This window comes from Pyxicephalus adspersus, chromosome 1 (genome assembly GCF_032062135.1).
Source record: "Pyxicephalus adspersus chromosome 1, UCB_Pads_2.0, whole genome shotgun sequence".
NCBI classification, from domain to species: domain Eukaryota; kingdom Metazoa; phylum Chordata; class Amphibia; order Anura; family Pyxicephalidae; genus Pyxicephalus; species Pyxicephalus adspersus.
In genome coordinates this window covers 175417755-175428273 of record NC_092858.1, presented here as the reverse complement: position 1 = coordinate 175428273, position 10519 = coordinate 175417755, and the positions used below count along the sequence as shown (strand labels likewise).

At 42.3% G+C, this 10519-nt stretch overlaps 1 protein-coding gene across 1 annotated transcript in view; it reads left to right on the top strand.

Annotated features, from left to right (window-relative positions):
- Nucleotides 1-10519, top strand: part of CASR (calcium sensing receptor) — a 39119-nt gene that overhangs the window by 13508 nt on the left and 15092 nt on the right. The window contains exons 2-3 of the mRNA XM_072398439.1: nucleotides 6138-6568; nucleotides 9822-10128. Of these exons, the coding sequence (XP_072254540.1) occupies nucleotides 6330-6568; nucleotides 9822-10128 (546 nt within the window). The 5' untranslated portion in view covers nucleotides 6138-6329. The remainder of the gene's footprint in view (nucleotides 1-6137; nucleotides 6569-9821; nucleotides 10129-10519) is intronic.

Sequence of the window (10519 nt, the reverse complement as noted above, 5' to 3'; positions counted from 1 at the left end):
TGGTCTCTAGTGATTGGATAGGCTGCATTCTCAGTGATGTCACTGGTCTCTAGTGATTGGATAGGCTGCATTCTCAGTGATGTCACTGGTCTCTAGCAAATAGGCAAACTTGGTCATGGCCAAAAATATTAACTTATCAGCAAAATATTAACCTTTTTCTAAATTCATTTGAAATAATCACATGATCATTCCTACAGATCTCCCCCTCCATCCCACTAGAGGGGGCAGTTTTACCCCATCTGTGTAACAGATTCCTTCTGACCCAAAAGGGCAAACAGAGGATTTCCCTGGATGATGAAATTCCCAATTTATGGTAATGAGAATATTATAGATTTCTGATCTGAAGCAATTCTTGCCATTTGCTCTTTGTTGCAATAAATGTATCAGATGATTGATGGAGATGCGCCGCCTAAAATGTCCTGGCAGCAGCAGCTAGAAATAGAGCCGAGTCCTCAAAGGAAGTACGAATGCCAAAATAAAAGTAAAGATCAATAAAGCCGAATTACATTCTTCCCGCTTCTTATCTCTTCATGGTGCACAAACAGTGACTACATTTTGTATGAAAATGCTCAGACATATAATGTAAACCCAAATCCTTAAAATCTGCAAATTTAACATGTGAATGTTATGTTTTCTGAAACTTTTATCTGAAACCCCAAAGGATCCTGTCATTGGGATTATTGTTCAGACATATCCTGAGAAACAGCCACACCCTTCAAAAAGTGATCTACCTCTAGAACAGACCTACTCCTGGATCTACCCCTAGAACAGAACTACCCCTGGATCTACCCCCAGAACAGAACTACCCCTAAATCTACCCCTAGAACTGACCTACCCCTAGATCTACCCCTAGAACAGAACTACCTCTAGATCTACCCCTAGAACAGAACTACCTCTAGATCTACCCCTAGAACAGAACTACCTCTAGATGTACCCCTAGAACAGACCTACCACTTAATCTACCCCTAGAACTGACCTACCCCTGGATCTACCCCTAGAACAGAACTACCCCTGGATCTACCCCTAGAACTGACCTACCCCTAGATCTATCCCTACAACAGACTAACCCCTAGATCTACCCCTAGAACATACCTACCCCTGAATCTACCTCTAGAACAGAACTACCCCTAAATCTACCCTTAGAACAGATCTACCCCTGGATCTACCCCAGAACAGACCTACCCCTAGATCACCTAGAACAGAACTACCCCTAAATCTACGCCTAGAACAGACCAACCCCTAGATCTACCCCTAGAACAGAACTACCTCTAGATCTACCCCTAGAACAGAACTACCTCTAGATCTACCCCTAGAACAGACCTACCCCTGCATCTACCCCTAGAACAGACCAACCCCTAGATCTACCCCTAGATTTACCCCCAGAACAGAACTACCCCTAAATTTACCCCTGGAACAGAACTACCCCTAGAACAGACCTACCCCTATATCAACCCCTAGAACAGAACTACCCCTAGATCAACCCCTAGAACAGAACTACCCCTAGATTTACCCCTAGAACAGAAATACCCCTAGATCTACCCCTAGAACAGAACTAAACCTTCCAATAACCCACTAATAATACAATGGGGGCCAATAAGGATTCATTGCTGTAATTTGCATACATGTGAAATTATAATTTTATATGAAGGTTCTCAACTTCCAAATTCTTGGCTCTTTTTGAATACTTTTGTAGTGAAAAAGTAGAAGTAGTAGTAGTAGTAGGAGTAGTGATTGTTCACATAGCAAAGTTAATTATCTCCTTGCAAATAATTCTTCACTCAGCTTAGGGAGATGAAGCTCTGCTGAGTGTAATCATCCAATCACATGCAAAGAAAAATCTTTAGATTTCTTATATGTGTGATAATTCACCTTTATAGGTGAGCAGCCTGAACTCCTTTATCCCCATTGACCCGGTATTATTACTCATTATTATTTCTATAACCGTCTTCCTTTATTCCAACCATAAAGCGGCTCTTCCACTTCCTGGCAGTGAATGTCCCGTCTCCGGCTCAGGTTGATAGAGGACAGATCGGGAGCCTTATGGATCAATATTCTGTATTCTGTATAAGATTTCATCAGATTCTCCATCACATATTCCTGTAGTGTGATCTCTCTCATTGCTGATCACCGAAAAAATCTGCCGGATAGAACCTGGTTCCCCTCTAAGCCCCAGAACTCCAGTGCGGTCCCCATTGGAATATCCCCCTACCTCTTGTTCTTTGATTTATAGATTATACATTTTCCTGGACCAGGGAGGGGTGAATTTTTCCATCAGGGGACACAGCAATAAAAACCTGACAGGTGTTCTAATCCTGCATAGATGTCCATGGAATACAGAACTTTGCAGCAGACAAGTTTGCAGAGATGTGGGCTGGTGCAACCCATGGAGTTGACTTGGTTGGCGGTGACACAACACGTCAGATACACATGGCCAATATTCCCCATGTATCCACCAGCGAAGCTGTATATGCATTGTAATAGCAAATCATTAACCTAGATTAGGAGCATTGTGTTCATTCTAGCAATTCATTGCACTACATGTTGCCCTCCATTGCTCTCTTGGTGCTGCAATCACAAAAAAATAATGGCGGAATGATCTCAATGGAAATAAATCCCCCCTGCGCACTAACCCGTATTGTGGATAATATAATCATATATGGAATATTGGTTATTCTGTGGATCTGGTGTTCAGCTGATTGGATCTAACAGGGAGCCAGACAGCAGTAAAACGAAATTGAAACAAAGGGTGAACCCAAAAAAGCTGCCCCCCCCAAAAAAAAAGTGCAAATAAAAAAGAATTACTGGATAGTATTAGATATTTGTGCCCCCCACACACAACTGCTTGTTTGATGTTGGGGGGCTCACTGATGTTGCAGTTCCTTGCGTGGCGGTTTTGCTGCTTCTCCATTGTGCCGGCCCTGACCCCATATACAATACAGGCCCAATGGCTCATTTCATGTCTATGGTCAACCACAGCTGAACCACACCGCCAACCACTTCCATTCAACTAGGTTGGGAACTACTCTGTGCATGTGTGGGCATGTGGTTGCACTTGGTTGTGGTGTGACATAAAACTTCTGGATGTGCCAGTTCTTTTTCCCATTTGGAGGAAGAACTGCCCCATGGATACAAAGGGCAATGCATGCAAATACCTTGACTTGCATGGCGGTTTGCTATTTCTGAGCTCATAGTAAATGCTTGCTATGCATCTGGGGCAACTTACCACTCGGTGTGCTGCCATAAGTGTCTGGAGTGCTGGCTGCAGAAGAAAGGAGGTTCAACTTAAAGCGTAACTAAACTGAAAAAAAAAATCCTTAAATCCCTCAGATCCCTTGATGGCGCTGGCCCTTTCTTTAATCAGGTCCCGTACCGTCCTGGAATTCTTAATCGTCCCGGCGCAGAGGAAGAGGTGGGGGCCGCCATCTTTGGCCTTCTCCTTCCTTCCTCAAGTTGTCTCCAAATCTCGAACTGCGCAGGTGCAAGATAGGGTGTTGTAGGTGCAGTAAAGGGCATGCGTGAGATCGGCATCACTTTCCCCTGATCTGGGGAATGTGCAGAAGGAGCAGCTAGAGCCACCCGGGATGCATGACAAAGGTATTTCGGGAGGCTCTGCGTTCCCATTCAGTCTTGATCGCTGCAGCGGGGAAGTACTGCACCCTTTTGCATTTAAAAAAAAAAGAATATTTTTACTTTACAAAAAAGGGTTGTCTACCCTTTTATGTAGAGTAAAAACTTTGAGTTTAGGTCCGCTTTAAAGGAAGTGTACGGTTTATTTCCTAACAACTAAACAACTAAATCCCCAAAAATCCTGGAGTTTTCTTGCTGGGGATTTGTCCTCATCACACGAGGTGAAAGAGTTTCTTCCAATGGGGACACCGGTTCCAGTGAACGTTGTCAGGGGGGTATTTTCCCCTCTTTCCTAGCTTTTGATTCTTCAGAAAGAATATAAAATGAATTCTCCCCAATCATATTCACATTCCAACCTTTTCCCAATCTATCCAAATCAAGCAACATTTATTGAAATGAGAGATAAGATTTTATTGATTGATATCTTCATCCTAATCCATAACTTTTCTAATATTAACCATTTCCTGTAAGCCTTATTCATTTTTCAATTCATATTCCCCTTTCATTGTGCATTGCACATTCCCGATGTGTGAATAACTGGCTGGTTGTACAAAGCAATGCAAACATCGCCACTTCAATGTATGGCTCCGCTCGCTTGTGCTGAATTACCAGTACCATGCATCAGTGAGCTGCGATGGCCCCCAGGCCCAGAACTGTTACTGTACCTGGGTCAAGGTAATTCAAGGTAATCCCCACCCCCACACAGTGCAGGCAATGGTATAATGAGTTATGTAAGGTTGTGATATGGCGTTGTGTAAGTCAGGGTAACTTGCGGCGCTTTTTATACCTGATCCCGGGGCAAATATGACAAATTGCAGATTGGTAATCAATAATATAATATTCAATGTAATATGTGAAATCTAATTGGTATCAGCCTCTTGCAGTCCATGGAGAACATGGCTGGAGTGTGGGAAATGTAGAAGAACAAGGAACCAATCAGTTCAATGGGAGAGAAGAATGACAGTGAGCCGAGCTGCTTCTTCTTTTACTGTTCAGGCACAGTCTGTCAATGACAAGAGAAGTAGGTTAAATGATGCTGAAACTAAGAATACCTTGTGGCACAAAGTACTACAGGGGACAATTCCTTCTTTATTCCCTTCTACAAGATTTGCATATCATCAATATAACGTAACCAAATAATTACATTATTTATAAAGATCACATTCATAGACCTTATGATGTTTCCATAGACCCAGCTGCAGACATATATATGTTGGGGTGTATGGTGCTCCCATTGCTATCCCCCAGACATGATGAAAATATTTGCCAGAAAGTAAATATAATAAAGTGCAAATTCTAACTATAAACTCATGGAAGCAATGTTCTTTCTTTTGTATGAAAATAATATTTCTCTATATTAATTACCAATTGTACATACAAATTGGAATAACGGTTGCAGTACAGAAATGCTTAAATAACAAAAACCAGTACATTGGTAATAGTACAAAATTAGATTATAAACAAACAAATGACATACATAGTTTACTATATTTCTATATTTTAGGATGTTGATTTGATCTATAGACCTATAAGTAAGAAAGATGTGGCACTGGAATCTCAGACCATTCAACATGATTGGATGTTGCAGGAGGGGTATTGTAGAGTTAATAAATTTGAATGATCAATTTGTGATCTCTTTGAAAGGTATCACAAGCCCTGAAGAAGTCCAGCAGGTATATGGAAGAAGCGCGTTGGTGAAATAAAGTTGGTTAATCTATGCGGTAATCCATTACACTGCACGGTTCCTTGATTATTTGTTAGCAATCACAATTATACAGCAGACACAATTGCCCCAGAAGTGCTCATAATTAGAGAAGGGTTTAAATATCTGCATAAAAGAATGATCGACCTCCGGGGGTAAATGGCACCATCCAGGAGGGGTGAGACTGAAACATGTTGGTGCATTCCCGAGATATCATTTCCTAATATTATTGCTGTGGATTGGTGTCAGACGAAAGGATGGCCGGAGATCCCTCAGCTCATTGTGTGCTTTGCATTATAAATGAGGATTAAATGAACAATTCGAGGTGTAGGTGATCTGCAGATTCAATTTAAAGGAAATAAATGTTTTTAATGCTGGGAAGTGCGGTTTTAGGATAATTATTGGACTGATGGACACCAAGGGGGTTATCTGATAATGGATTTTGCTGCAGATGAGAAAAATGTCAAACTGAGAGTCCTATCATGGACTGAGTGCGTGGAGTGATGAGCTGGTGAATGGTCTGCTGGGGAGGTGAATGGGGGGACATTCTTATATTAATCTGCATAATAATAGTGTGTGACTGTGGTGGGACATTAGAGTGTCAGCTCCTCTGTACAGAGACTGATGGGACTGGCTCAGTGTTCTCTGTACAACACTATGGTATATGTCAGAGCTATATAAATGTAAATTAATAGTGTGTGACTGTTCTCTGTACAGCATTGAGCTTTTATTAATAATCATATAAACATTCTTCTACATTCCTTTCAATAAATATAACGAATAATCATCCTTCTCATCTTTATTTCAGGGCAATGGCCTTTACATGACGTCTTCATCTTTCAGATAAATGGCGATGCAAAGAACAAGACTGGAGACTCTACCAACACGCCGGCAGCCTTCCTTGAATGGTAGAAATGAGGCCGCTGGCCTCTGTGCTTCATAGTCAGAACGGCGGGTATCAGATTTCGGAGCTTCTTTCTGACGTTTTGCTTCATGTCCCATGTGGTCCAGTTCCTTTCTCCGACCCCAAGCACCAAACGGGAGAAGGATGGGCCGTCACATCCATTACCTTCTACTGCTGCTCCTGAGCTTTGCCCTGGACTCATCTTCCTATGGGCCAAACACCAGAGCCCAGAAGAAAGGAGACATCATTCTTGGTGGACTCTTCCCCATTCACTTTGGAGTCAACTCAAAGGACGAGTTTTTGGAATCAAGGCCCGAATCCCTCGAGTGCACCAGGTACGGATTGGATTTGATAGAGTAATCATAGCAGGAAGAACTCTAACTCTACAAAACTTTATCTGAACATCTCAGAAAATAGGAAATTTTAGAGTCCCTATACTCCTTTCAGTGTGATTGTAGGGTCACCTGATACCAATGGAGTATAGAAGTCTAACTGCAGGCAAATGGAATGGATTTTCCAGGTGGGACTTCTAGGACTTAGTTATAGTATACAGGTTATACCGTCATACTACAGCACAGTTTTTAAATTGAAGGAACCCTTAAAATAATTTTCAGGGCTCAGGGAACCCCTGCTAATAAATTCCATATTTGCAGATTATGGTCAATAAGACAATGCCATGCACATTGGTGGTAGAATGTGCTTTACATTGGAGGTCATTGTTTAAATCACTCCCTACATTGGTGGCCTACTACAATTATTAGCCGGTATTTATATAGCACTGACATATTACACAGCGCTGTACAAAGTCCATAGTCATGTCACTAGCTGTCTTCATAGGAGCTCACAATCTAATGTCCCCCATAGTCATATGTCATTAATACAGTCTATGGTCAATTTTGGGGGGAAGCCAACTAACCTAACTGCATGTTTTTGGAATGTGGGAGGAAACTGGAGTACCCAGAGGAAACCCATACAAACACAGGGGGAACCTGCAAACTCCATGCAGATAGTGTCCTGGTTGAGATTTGAACCTGGGACCCAGCGCTGCAAAAGCCAGAGTGCTAACCACTGAGCCACCATGCTGTTGAATGTCAAGCAGAATGCTCCCTATATCACTGGTCAATGAGAAGTAGAATGCTCTCTTCACTGGTGGCCAATGTGAAGAATGATCCCTACATTGCAGGTCATTGTATAGATTGCTCCCTACATTGGTGGTCAATGTCAGGAAACATTCTCTTTACAATGGTGGTCAATATAATAAATGATCCCCACACTGGTGCTCAGGGTAAAGAAGAACGATCCCTTTATTGATGGCCAATGTGAACAAGAATGCTCCCTACATTGATGGTCAGTGTAAAGTTTGCCCCCTACAGTGGTGGTCAATATCAGAATGAATTGGTGGTCAATGTGAAGAATGCTCCGTACACTGGTAGTGAATATGAAGAATGCTCCGTACATTGGAGGTCATTGTATAGATTGCTCCTTACACTGGTGGTCAGTATGATGAAGAATGCACCCCCTACAAATAGATAAAGTTTTACTGGGGTCAGCAATCACTTATCAGGGAGGGGGACGATGTTCATTGCCCCAGCAAGGTCTGAAGGACCCCTGACATTCCTGGTTCCTAGTACAGACATATTACTGGTTTATAGATTTGTTGGCTATGTTAGTTTTCTTTTTCAAGTTTTCCTGTGCACTACGCTGGAATCTCAAATGTTTTTTGCTTTTTGGGCACAATGCTCCTCTATTAGAGATGTGGAGGGAAGGTATTTGTAGTCCACGTCAGATGAGCGGACTATGATCCCCCTAAGACAGGAAGTGAGCTACTGATGGAATCACCAAATAAACATATAGGAAAAAGAAAACTAATGCAGCGTTCTATGGACTAGTAAGCTCCATCACATTTCTGTTTATAGGTTTAGATTTGTTTTAAAGGCCTACTCCATTCTAAAACTGAGATTGGGAAGGGACTTTTAGGGCCACATTTCTGTATGGTGCAATGGGTGGAGGTCAGCAGGAGCAAGCAGCAGAAAGGGGAAAAAGTGGACATTTGCTCAGAGCCCCATTTTACAGATTGGTTGGTAGTATACAGAGCTGGAATGCTGTACATTTAGGGCCCCCAATTCACATTTGCCCAGGGCCCCATTTTACCTTAAAGCATCCCTGGGAAGCAGTAATAGCTGTAAGGGGAAGTCAACACAACAAGCTCATGCAGGTTGGGGAAGCAAGCTTGCTGTGATGCAATTACTTCCTTCATGGAATGAACCCCAGAAAAAACTGAAACAGCATACATACTCCATGCAGATCAGTCCCGTATGGACACCCAGAATCCCAGCACTGCTAAGCTCTATTCTCATGCAGACAGAGAAGCAGACTGTTGGCAGTAATTCTGCACACTTTGACCTGTGAAGTGCTCTGCAGACTGTGCTGCGGATATTTACAAGACTATTTCCTGATCTCCTTGCAGACAGGACGGGTCAATTACAGTAAAACATCAATGTGAGGGGTCACTGCGTGCGTATCACACAAAACAATTCGTCCCACCTGGCAGACATTGACATTGGACAGCAATTGGCTTTGTGATACCAAATCATTCTTTTCTGATATCTGATCTGCACCCCCTCCATTTTATAGGGAGAACAACTAAGATCAGGAGTCAGAATCTAAAGCTGGGCACACACCTTACAATGTGATTGTATATTCTCTAGACTTTTCTTATACGATGCCCCGATTTATTAAAGCTCTCCAAGGTTCCAAATGAAGCTGGGTGATCCAGGAAACCTGGAATGGATCTGGTCCAGAATTGAAAACATTTGGTAACAAATAGCAAGTGGCCTATGAAATCCATTCCAGGTTTGCTGGATCAACCCGCTTCACTGATGGGAGTGTTTCCTCTCCAGCCTTGGAGAACTTTATTAAATCAGGCCTTCTAATTTGTCCCTTATCATGCACAATGATGGGTCCATCTACAGCCAATCACAGGATCTCTGATTGTACAATCTGCTTTAAATTTACCACTAAAGAAAGAAAAAATGAAAGGTAAGGAAGATGTATTGTACAATGTAGAATGTAATATTTGACTGGCTAAACAATCACCAGGCTTAGTAGGGCGGATTTCTTGGAAATTGGAAATGTTGGTTGAGGATGTCTTCCACCTCCTCGTACCATTCCAGGAACAATCCAAAAGTAAAAAATAATCCCGGCTCTGGCGCTGTCATATGGCGACTGTGTAACAATTGATCCCTCCTGTTCAGCTTTAGGTCTCCCTATTACAGACAATTGGCTCTCATCCAGTAAAATCACCATTAAAGAAACAAAAATAAAACTATCCAGGAAATAAGTCAAGGAAGTCTGGCCAATAGTTATTTCCTTAACAGCTGGGAACAATTCAAAGCATTGCCATCACCCTCAGATGGAATATTCCTAATGGAAGGTAAGGAGAATGCCAACCATTTCCAGTAGCCTTGTCCTTGGAATCCCTCAATAAATGATCAAAGTATCACGGATGAAAGGAATAATAATGAGCGGTTCCTGGTAAAAATCCCAATAAGCTTGCTAATTTCTTATTGTCTTCTTTGTTGATTGCAGATATAACTTTCGTGGGTTCCGCTGGTTGCAAGCTATGATATTTGCCATCGAGGAAATCAACAACTCCACCAACTTGCTTCCCAACATCACGCTGGGCTACAGGATTTTCGACACTTGCAACACGGTTTCCAAGGCTCTGGAGGCCACGCTTAGCTTTGTGGCTCAAAACAAAATCGACTCTTTGAATCTAGATGATTTCTGTAACTGTTCGGAGCACATGCCTTCCACCATCGCTGTGGTTGGAGCTACGGGCTCTGGAATATCTACTGCAGTGGCCAACTTGCTGGGGCTTTTCCATATACCTCAGGTGAGAGGACGGGCAGAACAGCCAGTGGCTTTAGAAGTTGGGGTATCTAGACTTAACCTGGAGATGTTCTCTAGCGGTCCAAGTGCATTCTAAACTCTTCCTCCATATCTGTCTATCAGTGTCAATGTCTATGAAAGCCACCTCTGTCTTTCATCTAATGTGAATAGACAGCAGTGTCCTGGCCAAGACTTCCCAACCACCAGGGTGATGGCCAAAAATGACTATGAAGACCACTGGCAACATAGTTTGGTTGTAGCTAATGAAATAACACCATTGAAACCTTTAATAGCAAGAAAATATGAGAAAATAAGACAATGAGGTTCTTCTGGTAAATATTCTATGAAATCTAGTTGTCTTATGGTTGGTAGTCACTTGACCAAATCACCTTGGG